Genomic DNA, 18,261 nt, shown 5'->3' with positions numbered 1-18,261 from the left:
ATACTACACGGTCTAGCTCCATCCTATCTTGCCGATTGTATTGTACCATATGTCCCGGCAAGAAATCTGCGTTCAAAGGACTCCGGCTTATTAGTGATTCCCAAAGCCCAAAAAAAGTCTGCGGGCTATAGAGCATTTTTCGTTCGGGCTCCAGTACTCTGGAATGCCCTCCCGGTAACAGTTCGAGATGCTACCTCAGTAGAAACATTTAAGTCTCACCTTAAAACTCATCTGTATACTCTAGCCTTTAAATAGACCTCCTTTTTAGACCAGTTGATCTGCCGTTTCTTTTCTTTTTCTTCTATGTCCCACTCTCCCGTGTGGAGGGGGTCCGGTCCGATCCGGTGGCCATGTACTGCTCGCCTGTGTATCGGCTGGGGACATCTCTGCGCTGCTGGTCCGGCTCCGCTTGGGATGGTTTCCTGCTGGCTCCGCTATGAACGGGACTCTCGCTGCTGTGTTGGATCCGCTTTGGACTGGACTCTCGCGACTGTGTTGGATCCATTGTGGATTGAACTTTCACAGTATCATGTTAGACCCGCTCGACATCCATTGCTTTCCTCCTCTCCAAGGTTCTCATAGTCATCATTGTCACCGACGTCCCACTGGGTGTGAGTTTTCCTTGCCCTTATGTGGGCTTACCGAGGATGTCGTGGTGGTTTGTGCAGCCCTTTGAGACACTAGTGATTTAGGGCTATATAAGTAAACATTGATTGATTGATTGATTGACTGCTTGTTGTTGGCGTGAGTGACAGGGAGAAACGCTTTAAGATGCTCTTTTTTTTTTTTTTTAGATATTGAAAATACGGGATTATAATGTATTATTCTTTTTATTTTTTTTACATTATAATCCTATAAAAAAATATAGGAATATACTAGGGCTTCACGGTGGCAGAGGGGTTAGTGCGTCTGCCTCACAATAGGAAGGTCCTGCAGTCCTGGGTTCAATCCCAGGCTCGGGATCTTTCTGTGTGGAGTTTGCATGTTCTCCCCGTGAATGCGTGGGTTCCCTCCGGGTACTCCGGCTTCCTCCCACTTCCAAAGACATGCACCTGGGGATAGGTTGATTGGCAACACTAAATTGGCCCTAGTGTGAATGTTGTCTGTCTATCTGTGTTGGCCCTGCGATGAGGTGGCGACTTGTCCAGGGTGTACGCCGCCTTCCGCCCGATTGTAGCTGAGATAGGCGCCAGCGCCCCCCGCGACCCCAAAAGGGAATAAGCGGTAGAAAATGGATGGATGGATTATAATGGGCTTACTGCAATGCAAGCAGGCCATATACATTTTGTGTTACCATGGCGACTATGTGAAGTGAATGATATTTATATAGCGCTTTTTCTCTAGTGACTCAAAGCGCTTTACATAGTGAAACCCACTATCTAAGTTACGTTTAAACCACTGTGGGTGACACTGGGAGCAGGTGGGTGAAGTGTCTTGCCCAAGGACACAACGGCAGTGACTAGGATGGATCGAACCTGCAACCCTCAAGTTGCTGGCACGGCCGCTCTACCAACCAAGCTATACCGCCCCACGAATAAAAAAAAAATGGGCCAGTTTAATGCATACTTGCCAACCGGATTTTCCGGTAGACTCCCTAAATTCAGCGCCTCTCCCGAAAACCTCCCGGGACAAATTTTCTCCCGAAATTCAGGCGGAGCTGGAGGCCACGCCCCCTCCAGCTCCATGCAGACCTGAGTGAGGACAGCCTGTTTTCATGTCCGCTTTCCCACAATATAAACAGCGTGTCTGCCCAATGACGTTATAACTCTAGAATGATCGAGGTCGAGTTCTTGGTTTCTTATGTGGGTTTATTGTTCGGCAGTTTCATCAACGTCCTCCCAGCGCGGTAACAACACACAACAACAGCAGTCACGTTTTCGTCTACCGTAAAGCAGTTTGTCTGCCGTAAATAGCAATGTTGTGACACTCTTAAACAGGACAATACTGCCATCTACTGTACATGCATATGGTTAGAAAAAATAGTGACGGAGAATTGAACAAGGATGGACAATTCAACCCTTAACTCAACAATGAGTAGATGAGTGTTATGTGTGTGTGTATGTGTAAATAAATGAAAACTGAAATATATATATAAAATAAATTATATATAGATATATAGCTAGAATTCACTGAAAGTCAAGTATTTTATATATATATATATATATATGGAATACTTGACTTGGTGAATCCAGCTGTAAATATACTCCTCCCCTCTTAACCACGCCCCCCACCTCTCCCGGAATCGGAGGTCTCAAGTTTGGCAAGTATGGTTTAATGGGTACATTTATTCAAGTTTTAGCATTTTTATGTAAACATGCCACTGTTTGGGACCTTTGGGAAACGCCGCTTCTTCATGAGTGGCTAAACACTGGGACCGTGTGTGTGTGTGTGTGTGTGTGTGTGTGTGTGTGTGTGTGTGTGTGTGTGTGTTGTTGTTGCAGGGTGAGATCAGCAAGAACGTGGTCTTCCTCATCTCATTCTGGGGAGACCAGATCGGACAGAAAGTCCAGAAAATCTGCGATTGGTAAGTCCTCCCTCGCCGCGGGGGTCCTTTTTTAACTTCCTCTCACGCTGTGGCGGTCCTCAGCTACCACTGCCACCTTTATCCTCACCCGGAGAACGACGAGGAGCGGGCGGACATGCTGGACAGCTTGAGGACGCGCATCCAAGACCTCAACAACGTAGGACTGCTCTGTGAAGGCCCTGGTGGAGCGGGCGGTGACCGCTGTGGGTTCCCCGCAGGTTCTCCATCGTACCGACGACTACCTGAAGCAGGTCCTGCAGAAGGCGTCGGAGTCGGCGAACGGCTGGGTGGTGCAGGTGAAAAAGATGAAGGCCATCTATCACATCCTCAACCTCTGCAGCTTCGACGTCACCAACAAGTGTTTGATCGCCGAGGTGTGGTGTCCCGTCAGTGACCTGGCCAACCTGCGGGCGGCGCTGGAGGAAGGCTCGGTAGGAAGAGGCTGGTTGTTGTCCTTTTGCCTCCGCGTCCTTACGCTCCTTTTCCCTCTACTGGCAGAGAAAAGGCGATGCCACCGTTCCTTCGTTTGTAAACCGCATCCCCAGTGCCGACACGCCTCCCACGCTGGTCCGGACCAACAAGTTCACATCGGGCTTCCAGAGCATCGTGGAGGCGTACGGGGTGGGGGATTATCGAGAGGTGAGCCCAGGTAAGCGCCACGCTCAAATATTTAAAGGTACTGTCAGGTTCAAACACTGATGACATCTATTAAACAGACAGGAAGCAAGGAATCATGCAGAGACAGAGTTCAATTTAGCTCATGAGGAGAACGCATGGAGCTGCAGACTTAGTCACAATCTCACCCTATGTTCTAAGGCAGTGGTCTCCAACCTTTTTGTATCCGCGGACCGGTCAACGCTTAATAATTTGTCCCGCGGCCCAGGGGGGGTGTCCTTTTTTTTTTGTTTTCTTTTTTGTCATGAAAAAGGGACATTTTGTCATGAAAAAGGGAGTTTTTTGTGGTAAGTGTATATTGTGTTTTTTATGTTGATTTAAGGCCAGCTTGGCGCAGTGGAAGAGTTGCCGTGCGCAACCCGAGGGTTCCTGGTTCAATCCCCACCTAGTACCAACCTTGCCACGTCCGTTGTGTCCTGAGCAAGACACTTCACCCTTGCTCCTGGTGGGTGCTGGTTAGCGCCTTGCATGGCAGCTCCCTCCATCAGTGTGTGAATGTGTGTGTGAATGGGTAAAATGTGGAAGTAGTGTCAAAGCGCTTTGAGTACCTTGAGGGTAGAAAATCGCTATACAAGTACAACCCATTTATCATTTATTTAAAAAAAAAAAAAATTATTTATTTTTTTTTTTTTTTATAAAAAAATATTCTGCGGCCTGGTACCAATCGGGCCACGGCCCGGTGGTTGGGGACCACTGTTCTAAGGTACAGCTCCCGCGCCCCTCTATTTTATTCAGGTGTTCCCCAGTCAACATCACTGAGGCCCCCTATAATCAATCAATCAATCAATTTTGATCTATATAGCCCCAAATCACAAATGTCTCAAAGGACTGCACAAATCATTACGACTTCAACATCCTCGGAAGAACCCACAAAAGGGCAAGGAAAACTCACACCCAGTTGGCAGGGAGAATTCACATCCAGTGGGACGCCAGTGACAATGCTGACTATGAGAAACCTTGGAGAGGACCTCAGATGTGGGCAACCCCCCCCTCTAGGGGACCGAAAGCAATGGATGTGGAGCGGGTCTAACATGATACTGTGAAAGTTCAATCCATAGTGGCTCCAACACAGCCGCGAGAGTTCAGTTCAAAGCGGATCCAAGACAGCAGCGTAGTCCCGTCCACAGGAAACCATCTCAAGCGGAGGCGGATCAGCAGCGTAGAGATGTCCCCAACCGATACAGGCGAGCGGTCCATCCTGGATCCCGACGAGCGGTCCATCCTGGGTCTCGACTCTGGACAGCCAGTATTTCATCCATGGTCATCGGACCGGACTCCCTCCACAAGGGAGGGGGGGACATAGGAGAAAGAAAAGAAGCGGCAGATCAACTGGTCTAAAAATAAGGTCTATTTAAAGGCTAGAGTATACAGATGAGTTTTAAGGTGAGACTTAAATGCTTCTACTGAGGTAGCATCTCGAACTGTTACCGGGAGGGCATTCCAGAGTACTGGAGCCCGAACGGAAAACGCTCTATAGGCCGCAGACTTTTTTTGGGCTCTAGGAATCACTAATAAGCCGGAGTCCTTTGAACGCAGATTTCTTGCCGGGACATACGGTACAATACAATCAGCAAGATAGGATGGAGCTAGACCGTGTAGTATTTTATACGTAAGTAGTAAAACCTTAAAGTCACATCTTAAGTGCACAGGAAGCCAGTGCAGGTGAGCCAGTACAGGCGTAATGTGATCAAACTTTCTTGTTCTTGTCAAAAGTCTAGCAGCCGCATTTTGTACCAACTGTAATCTTTTAATGCTAGACATGGGGAGACCCGAAAATAATACGTTTCAGTAATCGAGGCGAGACGTAACAAACGCATGGATAATGATCTCAGCGTCTTTAGTGGACAGAATGGAGCGAATTTTAGCGATATTACGGAGATGAAAGAAGGCCGTTTTAGTAACGCTTTTAATGTGTGACTCAAAGGAGAGAGTTGGGTCGAAGATAATACCCAGATTTTTTACCGAGTCACCTTGTTTTATTATTTGGTTGTCAAATGTTAAAGTTGTATTATTAAATAGAGGTCGGTGTCTAGCAGGACCGATAATCAGCATTTCCGTTTTTTTGGCGTTAAGTTGCAAAAAGTTAGCAGACATCCATTGTTTAATTTCATTAAGACACGCTTCCAACTGACTACAGTCCGGCGTGTTGGTCAGCTTTAGGGGCATGTAGAGTTGGGTGTCATCAGCATAGCAGTGAAAGCTAATACTATAAAAGGAGTGGTCACACATATGCAAAGCAGCTCCAGTACGCACAATACGTGACGGAATGTGCTGGGGCCTTGTGATTTCGCCTTGTCTCTGCTTCGTCTGCGTGCTGTCGTCTTATCTTCGTTGAGGTTCTTGAAGTCCTTGGCTGTTAGCGGGCTAAATCAAAGATAACATCTGCGGCTGAGGCCACCCCTCAGACAAGAAGTTTTGTCCTTGCACAGATAGAAAAAGTACAGCTTGAGCACAACTTGAGCACAACAGCTAATAACTACAGCAACGTGACTTGAAGTATACTAAAGTTGTGTGATAATTTACACATCATTATTCTAACAGGTACCGCCGACTCTCCGATCGTAGGTGGTAGTTGTACACCTGACAATACCAGGTCGCCTCACATTTATGAACCAAAGTCTTCCCCAAAAAATACCCGCTTTAAGTGAAATCCATATATTTGAAGTATGACTCTCGCTGCTGTGTTGGATCCGCTTTGGACTGGACTCTCGCGGCTGTGTGTAATCCACTATGGACTGACCTTTTCACAGTATCATGTTAGACACGCTCGACAGCCATTGCTTTCGGTCCCCTAGAGAGGGGGGGTTGCCCACATATGTGGTCCTCTCCAAGGTTCTCATAGTCCTCATTGTCACCGACGTAACACTGGTTGTGAGTTTTCCTTCCTCTTATGTGGGCCTACCAAGGATGTCATAATGGTTTGTGTTGTGGTTTGTGCAGCCCTTTGAGACACTAGTGATTTAGGGCTATATAAATGAACATTGATTGATTGATATATTTTTTTCTATATGTTAAAGTTAAAGTACCCATGATTGTCTCACACACACTAGGTGTGGCGAAATTATTCCCTGCATCTGACCCATGACCCTTGTTCACCCCCTGGGAGGTGAGGGGAGCAGTGAGCAGCAGCGGTGGCCGCGCCCAGGATTCATTTTCGGTGATTCAACCCCCAATTCCAACCCTTGATGCTGAGTGCCAAGCAGGGAGGAAATGGCTCCCATTTTTATAGTCTTTGGTATAACCTCGGCCGGGGTTTGAACTCGCGACCTACCCATCTCTGGTTCATTATATATATTTTTCGTTTCGTTTGCATTGTTTTTTTCATTTAGAGGATGTTTTTTTTTTCATTTAATGTGCATGTTTTTTTTTGTTTACAGCTTGTTTTTTTAATTTATTAAAATCTGGCGAAAGTCAGGTTATTTTTTCTCAAAAAATATATTGTGAGAATCGTCTTGAATTGAGAATATGGTAAATGGGTTGTACTTGTAGAGCGCTTTTCGACCTTCAAGGCACTCAAAGCGCTTTGACACTATTTCCACATTCACCCATTCACACACTGATGCAAGGCCCTAACCACCACCCATCAGGAGCAAGGGTGATGTGTCTTGCTCAAGGACACAACGGACGTGACGAGGTTGGTAGAAGGTGGGGATCGAACCAGGAACCCTCCGGTTGGTGGCACGGCCACTCTCCCGGCCTCGCCACACCGTCCCCAAATACATTTTTAATCAAATCCTCCCGCCGAGAATCGGATCCACATGGTGAGTTCTTATCAGATCCACATTTCCTCTAATTAAAAGAGACACTGACTCTTGTAGGCCACACACCTGGCAACCACGTGAACCCAAATCAGAAAGAAACACCCTTTTTTTTTGCCATTTGTATTTTGTTTAATTGCAGCACCCTACACCATCATCACCTTCCCCTTCCTGTTCGCCGTCATGTTCGGGGACCTGGGCCACGGCGTGGTCATGAGCTGCTTGGCGCTCTGGATGGTGCTGACGGAAAAGAAGCAGACGAGGAGACGCTCCAATAACGAGGTGAGCGTGTCCTTCTATGCCTCAAAGGTGCCATATGTAATAATTCCATGTCAAGTCATCATTTAATGGCCCTGATATGTCAAAAGGCATTAATAAATCATCTTCTTCCTCAATAACTAATAGCAGTAATTCAGCCAGGATATGCCATCCATCTTCTTCCGCTTATCCGAGGTCGGGTCGCGGGGGCAACAGCCTAAGCAGGGAAACCCAGACTTCCCTCTCCCCAGCCACTTCGTCTAGCTCTTCCCGGGGGATCCCGAGGCGTTCCCAGGCCAGCCGGGAGACATAGTCTTCCCAACGTGTCCTGGGTCTTCCCCGTGGCCTCCTACCGGTTGGACGTGCCCTAAACACCTCCCCAGAGAGGCGTTCGGGTGGCATCCTGACCAGATGCCCGAACCACCTCATCTGGCTCCTCTCCATGTGGAGGAGCAGCGGCTTTACTTTGAGTTCCTCCCGGATGACAGAGCTTCTCACCCTTCTAAGGGAGAGCCCGCCACACGGCGGAGGAAACTCATTTCGGCCGCTTGTACCCGTGATCTTATCCTTTCGGTCATGACCCAAAGCTCATGACCATAGGTGAGGATGGGAACGTAGATCGACCTCTAAATTGAGAGCTTTGCCTTCTGGCTCAGCTCCTTCTTCACCACAACGGATCGGTACAACGTCCGCATTACTGAAGACGCCGCACCGATCCGCCTGTCGACTCCTAGGTACTTGAACTCCTCCACTTGGGGCAGGGTCTCCTCCCCAACCCGGAGATGGCATTCCACCCTTTTCCGGGCGAGAACCATGGACTCGGACTTGGAGGTGCTGATTCTCATTCCGGTCGCTTCACACTCGGCTGTGAACCGATCCAGTGAGAGGTGAAGATCCCGGTCCAGGACCACATCATCTGCAAAAAGCAGAGACCTAATCCGCGGTCACCAAACCGGAACCCCTCAACGCCTTGACGGCGCCTAGAAATTCTGTCCATAAAAGTTATGAACAGAATCGGTGAACCAGGATATGCTCATTTCAAAATTATATTTACAGCCCTGAAATCTTATCGTTTTAATTTCAATACTCTGCCCTTCACCGTTTGACCAATTAGAAAGTCCGTGAGTGTGTCACATCCAGGTTGCCAGTTACCGCCCTCTTCATTTGGCTACTGCCACTGGTAAAGTTACTAACATGTCAGACTTTCGTACATCTAAAAAGCCTCGTTACCATTCTCAACTTATTCATGACAAAGCCAGGAACAAAACAAAGATTTGTATCGAGGATGCCTTTGGAAGATGGAGACGATTGACGGCAGGAAGATTTTTTTCATCTGACGCTAAACTTGCTAATATCCTCTTTGGTAGGTAAGTCAGGCATTTAAAGGCCTACTGAAAGCCACTACTACCGACCACGCAGTCTGATAGTTTATATATCAATGATGAAATATTAACGTTGCAACACATGCCAATACAGCCGGTTTAGTTTACTAAATTGCAATTTTAAATTTCCTGCGAGGTATTTTGTTGAAAACATCGCGGAATGATGACGCTTATGTTGATGCGTGCTTGTGACATTATTGGTTGGAGCGGACATTTCAGCCCAGCACCACACACGGCTAAAAGTCGTCTCCTTTCACGGCATAATTACACAGTATTTTGGACATCTGTGTTGCTGAATCTTTTGCAATTTGTTCAATTAATAATGGAGACTATAAAGAATAATGCTGTTGGTAGAAAGCGGTGGATTGCAGCTGCCTTTAGCAACCGAAACACAGCCGGTGTTTCTTTGTTTGTTGTGAAGCTTTAACACAAAGCAGTAAAGCGAACATGTTTCTCTACGTCATCAGCAAGTTTTTGGATGGGGAAATTGTGATATTAAGTCGGCTCTTACCGGAGACTTGAGTGGATTATGCGACTTCCTCCTGCAGCTGTCAAAAAGGCAGCTGTGATCTTGGCTTCTCTGAGATACTGGCGTTCACCGCAGCCCTCCGACTTTCAGGTATGACTTTATAATCTCACTAAAACACTAGTAACACAATAAGCAGATAAGGGATTTTCCAGAATTATCCTAGTAAATGTGTCTAATAACATCCGAATCGCTCCCACTGCCGTGCCTGGAGCCGTCGCCTTTTCTTTCTTTTTTTTTTTTTCCTAGTGCTTCACTCTAACTTTCCTCATCCACAAATCTTTCATCCTCACTCCAATTAATGGGAAATCGTCGCTTTCTCGGTCCGAATCGCTCTTGCTGCTGGGGGCTATGATTATAAACAATGTTCAGATGTGAGGAGCTCCACAACCCGTGACGTCACGCACACATCGTCTGCTACTTCCGGTACAGGCAAGGCTTTTTTATTAGCGACCAAAAGTTGTGAACTTTATCGTCGATGTTCTCTACTAAATCCTTTCAGCAAAAATATGGTTAAAGTTAAAGGCCTACTGAAAGCCACTATTACCGACCACGCAGTCTGATAGTTTATATATCAATGATGAAATATTAACATTGCAACACATGCCAATACGGCCTTTTTAGTTTACTAAATTACAATTTTAAATTTCCCGGGAGTGTTGTCTTGAAAACGTCGTGTAATGATGACACGTACGCAAGACGTCACGCGTTTTTAGGAAGTATGAGCGCTACGCACACACACACAGCTAAAAGCCGTCTGCTTTAACCGCATAATTACACAGTATTTTGGACATCTGTGTTGCTGAATCTTTTGCAATTTGTTCAATTAATATTGGAGAAGTCACAGTAGAAAGATGGAGTTGGGAATCTTTAGCCTTTAGCCACACAAACACACGGTGATTCCTTGTTTAAAATTCCCGGAGGTGAAAATTTACTATGAATCAGATTGTGGTCAAGCCGACATGAATCCAGACCACATGTCAACCAGCAGGTTTCGGTGAGAAAATTGTGGTTAAAAAGTCGCTTCTTACTGGAGAAAAGCTGAGCTTGTGTCGTCCATGAAGCTGCCGTCGACTTCCCTGAGACATTGGCGTCAACACACCCGTGGACAAACCCCTCCGACTATCAGGTACTATTAACAGGTACACTAGCAACACAATAGAAAGATAAGGGATTTCCCAGAATTATCCTAGTAAATGTGTCTAAAAACATCGGAATCCGTCCCAATGCATTTCAATCATTCAATCAATGTTTATTTATATAGCCCCAAATCACAAATGTCTCAAAGGACTGCACAAATCATTACGACTACAACATCCTCGGAAGAACCCACAAAAGGGCAAGGAAAACTCACACCCAGTGGGCAGGGAGAATTCACATCCAGTGGGACGCCAGTGACAATGCTGACTATGAGAAACCTTGGAGAGGACCTCAGATGTGGGCAACCCCCCCCCTCTAGGGGACCGAAAGCAATGGATGTCGAGCGGGTCTAACATGAAACATGAAAGTTCAATCCATAGTGGCTCCAACACAGCCGCGAGAGTTCAGTTCAAGCGGATCCAAGACAGCAGCGAGAGTCCCGTCCACAGGAGACCATCTCAAGCGGAGGCGGATCAGCAGCGTAGAGATGTCCCCAACCGATACAGGCGAGCGGTCCATCCTGGGTCTTGCGTTTTTTTTTTTTTTAACTCGTTTTTTTTTTTTTTTTTTCTAGTCCGTCGCTATCAATATCCTCAAACACGAATCTTTCATCCTCGCTCAAATTAATGGGGAAATTGTCGTTTTCTCGGTCCGAATAGCACTTTTTGTTGGAGGCCCCCATTAAAATCAATGTGAATGTGTGAGGAGCCCCCAAACTTGCGACGTCATCGTCTGCTACTTCCGGTAGAGGCAGGGCTTTTCTCTTAACACCGAAAGTTGCGAACTTTATCGTGGATGTTCTCTACTAAATCCTTTCAGCAAAAATATGGCAATATGGCGAAATGATCAAGTATGACACATAGAATGGACCTGCTATCCTCGTTTAAATAAGAACATCTCATTTCAGTAGGCCTTTAAGTTTTCTTATTACTTGTAACAAATGGAAATGGAAATTTGCTTAATAAATGATATTTTCCAATACAGTCTATGATCTTGTCTAACAAAGCCAGTATGTTCCTACAACCGATGCTTAGTGTGATGGTGCTTCGCTCCTCGTGTAATGCTTATTAGCATGCTCGCTCGGTCAATGACACATCAACATATGTGAAGTGAAGTGAATTATATTTATATAGCGCTTTTTCTCTAGTGACTCAAAGCGCTTTACATAGCGAAACCCAATATCTAAGTGACATTCAAACCAGTGTGGGTGGCACTGGGAGCAGGTGGGTAAAGTGTCTTGCCCAAGGACACAACGGCAGTGACTGGGATGGTGAAAGCGGGAATTGAACCTGCAACCCTCAAGTTGCTGGCACGGCCACTCCACCAACCGAGCTAAACCACAATAGGCAAACGGGGGAAGTATATGCCTGTTAGCCTGTTTATTCCAACTGACAGGGCACAATATCTTGCGGATATAGGTGGTGTCACTGCCTATTTCCTTCTCAATATGCTGACACGCTGAGGAAATGAGTTCCAACATTAGCACGGCTTGGCCCTGCGATGAGGTGGCGACTTGTCCAGGGTGTACCCCGCCTTCCGCCCGATTGTAGCTGAGATAGGCGCCAGCGCCCCCCGCGACCCCGAAAGGGAATAAGCGGTAGAAAATGGATGGATGGATGGATTAGCACGGCTGTCATCATGGCAATGTGGAAGGTACAGAGACAGCCAAATCACATGAAAAAATAATTCCTCATTGGTGTTTGCATATTTTGGACTACATGTACCAAGCTGTATGGCAATCTGAAACGTTTGAAGCAGTAGTCCAGGGGTCGGGAACCTTTTTGGCCTGAGAGAGCCATGAAAGCCAAATATTTTAAAATGTATTTCCGTGAGAGCCATATAATATTTTTTAACACTGAATACAACCACATGTGTGCATTTTTAAGTAAGACCAACATGTTTAGGATATAATAAATCTCCTATTCTTTTTAATAACATTCTTATTCTGAAGATAACCAATAATAAATCAAATACTTCTTACCATCAATGCGACTTCTTGAACAAGTCTGGTAGAAAACGGATCGATGGATAAAATGCATGAGAAGGTTTTATATTTTGAGCGGTATTTTTAGCACTGTGATTACTAGCAGAATTATTCATAATTATCATGTTGAGCCAGGGGCGTCCAAACTTTTTCCACCGAGGGCCGCACAATGAAAAATCAGAGCAAGCGGGGGCCATTTTCATCATTTTTATTTTAAAAACCAATACAATATATGTGTAAAAAATATACATTTAGGCCTCCAGTCAGTTATGATCCCGGGGACCCCAAAGGGTTTTGGTCCAAAAAAATATTAAAAATGGGCTTCACGGTGGCAGAGGGGTTAGTGCGTCTGCCTCACAATACGAAGGTCCTGCAGTCCTGGGTTCAAATCCAGGCTCGGGATCTTTCTGTGTGGAGTTTGCATGTTCTCCCCGTGAATGCGTGGGTTCCCTCCGGGTACTCCGGCTTCCTCCCACTTCCAAAGACATGCACCTGGGGATAGGTTGATTGGCAACACTAAATTGGCCCTAGTGTGTGAATGTGAGTGTGAATGTTGTCTGTCTATCTGTGTTGGCCCTGTGATGAGGTGGCGACTTGTCCAGGGTGTACACTGCCTTCCGCCCAATTGTAGCTGAGATAGGCGCCAGCGACCCCTAAAAGGGAATAAGCGGTAGAAAATGGATGGATGGATATTCAGTATTATAATTATAATTATTATGCAAGTTTTAAATCTCTGGATCAACATTAGAAAAAAAAATGGAAAAAACACCAAAATGCAAGATTTTCACCCAATAACTTTTTTAGGTGGAATATTTGCGAATATATAATAATTGGAGCCTTGATTTTGGTTTTTGATCCATTTTATTTTTTGAGCAATGACACTTAAAAACAAATCACACCAAAACATTTGGGGATCCGAAAGTGTCCTACTTATTAAAGTGTTAAAAAATAAATTATACATTTTATTTACCGTTTACTTTTAGCACAATAATCTCGATCAACTTCAGATATATCCGTCAATTTTAAGTTTCATTGTTGTTTATGTTGTTTGTTTTAATCCAATCCAATCCACTTTATTTATATAGCACATTTAAACAACAATAACGTTTCCAAAGTGCTGCACAGCCATGTTAAAAACAATATTATGCTCCACCAATGACTGAATACAACAAAAAATGAATAAAAATAAAACCAATAAAAACAATATAAAGACAAATATGATTAAAAACTATTTTAAAGGGTAAAATCAATTAAAACAGTAAAATAGAAATCAAAGTGTATAAAAAACACAGAGGACAACAGAGGACAGAGGACCACACAACTCACGTAGTGTTAAAAGCCAAAGAATAAAAGTGGGTCTTAAGACGAGACTTAAAACACTCCACTGTGGAAGCAGTTTGAACATGGAGGAGCAGAGTGTTCCAGAGCTTAGGGCCGACCACAGAGAAGGCCCTGTCTCCCCTGGTCTTAAGTCTGGTCTTGGGCTCTTCTTTAAAAAAAAAACAGCTCAGTTTTTTATATGGTAAAACACAAAATATGCAACATTTTCCCCAAAAAATATCTCAAAGTGGAATATTTAATGTGACGTAATCGAAGCCTTGAATAGGTCAATAATTCAAAATGGCATTGATTTTGATTCATTATTATTTTTTAAAGAAAGAAACAGCCTGCATGGCAGCTTTGTGTTATAAGAGTAAACATTGCAACAATTTCTTGTTACATTTCACCTGTTTGCTCTTTTATACCACTTTTGATGTTTTTAATTTTTTTTTAATTGTATTCTTAAAATGTGACACCCCTGTGTTAAGCAATATTAGCTAAGATTTATCTGAGAGCCAGATGACGTCATCAAAAGAGCCACATCTGGCTCTAGAGCCGTAGGTTCCCTACCCCTGCAGTAGCCTATAAGGCGTACCTTGGTAAAATGTCCCCTCTTTAGTTATAGGCGAACATTAGGCTGCTAAGCATGCTCTACTTCAGGGGTCACCAACCTTTTTGAAACCAAGAGCTACTTCTTGGGTACTGATTAATGCGAAGGGCTACTAGTTTCATACACACTTAAATAAATTGCCAGAAATAGCCAATTTGCTCAATTTACCTTAAACTCTATGTTATTATTAATAATTAATGATATTTATCTTTGTGGAAACACTGATCACCTTAATGATTTCTCGCAATAAATATATATAGAAACAGATAAATATAAAAAAAAAAAAAAAAAAAGGGTATTTCTGTCTGTCATCCCGTCGTAGATTTTTTTTCCTTCTACGGACGGTTTTTCATAGAGAATATATGATGAAAAAAACACCTAATTGAAGGGTTTAAAAGAGGAGAAAACCCGAAAAAAAATGAAAATTAAATTTTGAACCATATCTTCAATTTCGACTCTTTAAAATACAAAATTCAACCGAAAAAAAGAAGTGAAAAACTGGCTAATTCGAATCTTTTTGAAAAAATTTTAAAAATAATTTACGAAAAGTCATTAGTAATTTTTCCTAATTAAGTTAAATTTTAGAATTTTGATGACATGTTTTTAATAGGTTAAAATCCAATCTGCACTTTGTTAGAATATATAACAAATTGGACCAAGCTATATTTCTAACAAAGACAAATCGTTATTTCTTCTACATTTTCCAGAACAAAAATTTTAAAAGAAATTCAAAAGGCTTTGAAGTAAGATTTAAATTAGATTCTACAGATTTTCTGCATTTGCCAGAATATTTTTTTTTAATTTTAATCATAATAAGTTTGAAGAAATATTTCACAAATATTCTTCGTCGAAAAAACAGAAGCTAAAATGAAGAATTAAATTAAAATGTATTTATTATTCTTTTCAATAAAAAAAAAAAATACTTGAACATTTATATAAATTGTCAGGAAAGAAGAGGAAGGAATTTAAAAGGTAAAAAGGTATATGTGTTTAAAAATCCTAAAATCATTTTTAAGGTTGTATTTTTTCTCTAAAATTGTCTTTCTGAAAGTTGTAAGAAGCAGAGTAAAAAAAAAAAAAAAAGAATTTATTTAAACAAGTGAAGACCAAGTCTTTAAAACATTTTCTTGGATTTTCAAATTCTATTTGAGTTTTGTCTCTCTTAGAATTAAAAATGTCCAGCAAAGCGAGACCAGCTTGCTAGTAAATAAATACAATTTAAAAAATAGAGGCAGCTCACTGGTAAGTGCTGCTATTTGAGCTATTTTTAGAACAGGCCTGTGGGCGACTCATCTGGTCCTTACGGGCACCGCGTTGGTGACCCCTGCTCTACTTATTTTCACCATTATAACCATTGCTAGCATTGGTTATAGTTTGTTTTAGTCTTTGTTTTCTGATAGTACTGACAATAATCTGTATGATCAGTGCCAGAGCTTGGTCCGCATTGCCGGCAGTAAGTCGAACACATTTCCAGTGAGGGTTGGACTCCGCCAAGGCTGTCCTTTGTCACCCATTCTGTTCATAACTTTTATGGACAGAATTTCTAGGCGCAGTCAAGGCGTTGAGGGGATCCGGTTTGGTGACTGCGGGATTAGGTCCACTTCCAAAAACATGCACCTGGGGATAGGTTGATTGGCAACACTAAATTGGCCCTAGTGTGTGAATGTGAGTGTGAATGTTGTCTGTCTATCTGTGTTGGCCCTGCGATGAGGTGGCGACTTGTCCAGGGTGTACCCCGCCTTCCGCCTGATTGTAGCTGAGATAGGCGCCAGCGCCCCCCGCGACCCCGAAAGGGAATAAGCGGTAGAAAATGGATGGATGGATGGGATTAGGTCTCTGCTTTTTGCAGATGATGTGGTCCTGATGGCTTCATCTGGCCAGGATCTTCAGCTCTCACTGGATCGGTTCGCAGCCGAGTGTGAAGCGACCGGAATGAGAATCAGCACCTCCAAGTCCGAGTCCATTGTTCTTGCCCGGAAAAGGGTGGAATGCCATCTCCGGGTTGGGGAGGAGAACCTGCCCCAAGTGGAGGAGTTCAAGTACCTAGGAGTCTTGTTCACGAGTGAGGGAAGAGTGGATCGTGAGATCGACAGGCGGATCGGTGCGGCGTCTTCAGTAATGCGGACGTTGTACCGATCTGTTGTGGTGAAGAAGGAGCTGAGCCGGAAGGCAAAGCTCTCAATTTACCGGTCGATCTACGTTCCCATCCTCACCTATGGTCATGAGCTTTGGGTCATGACCGAAAGGATAAGATCACGGGTACAAGCGGCCCAAATGAGTTTGGGTCTCTCCCTTAGAGATAGGGTGAGAAGCTCTGCCATCCGGGAGGAACTCAAAGTAAAGCCGCTGCTCCTTCACATCGAGAGGAGCCAGATGAGGTGGTTCGGGCATCTGGTCAGGATGCCACCCGAACGCCTCCCTAGGGAGGTGTTTAGGGCACGTCCAACCGGTAGGAGGCCACGGGGAAGACCCAGGACACGTTGGGAAGACTATGTCTCCCGGCTGGCCTGGGAACGCCTCGGGATCCCCCGGGAAGAGCTAGATGAAGTGGCTGGGGAGAGGGAAGTCTGGGTTTCCCTGCTTAGGCTGTTGCCCCCGCAACCCGACCTCGGATAAGCGGAAGAAGATGGATGGATGACAATAACCATATGATTGCCATTAGTTGTGATATTGTACAAAGGCATGACATACTTCTTCCTGAAAATCAGAATCAGCCTCATTTCTGTGTACAATGTGTTGGTTAGAGATTTGTTATTGACAAAAGGCTTGTCTATTCAGCTACTATGGTCCCAGCACCTCAACCCCTAGTAAGAGGCAGTGGAAGTTTGAAGTTCCTTGGTGTAGTTCAGTCCATCCAGCTGGCAGCCTCAATCAGGGAGAGTGGGAGGGACTTTGACCGTGATTGCAGTACCATTTCTGGCCACATTATGACATATGGCACCTTTTTAACAGACATGACGCGTCTCTCCGCAGATATGGGCCACCTTCTTCAGCGGGCGTTACATCATCCTCACGATGGGGCTCTTCTCCATCTACACGGGCCTCATTTACAACGACTGCTTCTCCAAGTCGCTCAACATTTTCGGCTCGGGCTGGAGCGTCAAGGCCATGTTCACCAGTCAGCAGTGGACGTACGTGTAAAAAGTGGGAACTTCACAAGGTTTTGCAGTTTTTGATCACTAGTTTACTTGTCTTCTCTGCACTCCCGTGCACACATGGCAGTACTTCTTGCAGGACCACTGCATTGTACTGTGAAACTGCACCTATAATCCCTACATTAAGGCCTCACTTCTCTATTTAAATACACACGCGCCTTATAATTTTGGTATTGTATGTTCAATCAAACAATCAATCAATCAATCAATGTTTATTTCTATAGCCCTAAATCACAAGTGTCTCAAAGGGCTGCATAAGCCTCAATGACATCCTTTGTTCCGATCCCACATCAGAATGTTAATTTTTATTCAACATTATTGATCGCAGAGGAAAAATCTTTAAAAATGTTGTAGTTCCATTCAAAATATATTTTTATAACAGTAAATAAAATGTTATTTTTCGAAAATATTTAATATTTGATTTTAATAAAACATCCATCCATCCATCATCTTCCGCTTATCCGAGGTCGGGTCGCGGGGGCGTTTTAAAATCGTGTTTTTATCACCTTCGTCTTTTAGTAAAGGTTAAACCGTTTTTATCTTTTAACCTTTTTGAAGAAGTCGCCCATCCATCCATCATCCATCATCTTCCGCTTATCCGAGGTCGGGCCGCGGGGGCAACAGCCTAAGCAGGGAAACCCAGACTTCCCTCTCCCCAGCCACTTCGTCTAGCTCTTCCCGGGGGATCCCGAGGCGTTCCCAGGCCAGCCGGGAGACATAGTCTTCCCAACGTGTCCTGGGTCTTCCCCGTGGCCTCCTACCGGTCGGACGTGCCCTAAACACCTCCCTAGGGAGGCGTTCGGGTGGCATCCGGACCAGATGCCCGAACCACCTCATCTGGCTCCTCTCCATGTGGAGGAGCAGCGGCTTTACTTTGAGTTCCTCCCGGATGGCAGAGCTTCTCACCCTATCTCTAAGGGAGAGACCTG

The 18,261-nt window shown here is 44.5% G+C and overlaps 1 protein-coding gene across 1 annotated transcript in view; it reads left to right on the top strand.

Moving 5' to 3' along the window:
- The window catches only part of LOC133536108 (V-type proton ATPase 116 kDa subunit a 2-like), a 53,155-nt gene that overhangs the window by 10,809 nt on the left and 24,085 nt on the right, over positions 1–18,261 (top strand). Inside the window, exons 7-12 of the mRNA XM_061876316.1 lie at positions 2,442–2,524; positions 2,588–2,681; positions 2,743–2,955; positions 3,023–3,173; positions 7,100–7,239; positions 17,151–17,308. Coding sequence (XP_061732300.1) covers positions 2,442–2,524; positions 2,588–2,681; positions 2,743–2,955; positions 3,023–3,173; positions 7,100–7,239; positions 17,151–17,308 — 839 coding nt within the window. The remainder of the gene's footprint in view (positions 1–2,441; positions 2,525–2,587; positions 2,682–2,742; positions 2,956–3,022; positions 3,174–7,099; positions 7,240–17,150; positions 17,309–18,261) is intronic.

Source organism: Nerophis ophidion, linkage group LG17, assembly GCF_033978795.1.
Source record: "Nerophis ophidion isolate RoL-2023_Sa linkage group LG17, RoL_Noph_v1.0, whole genome shotgun sequence".
Lineage (NCBI taxonomy): Eukaryota > Metazoa > Chordata > Actinopteri > Syngnathiformes > Syngnathidae > Nerophis > Nerophis ophidion.
This window is presented reverse-complemented; position numbering and strand designations above follow the sequence as displayed.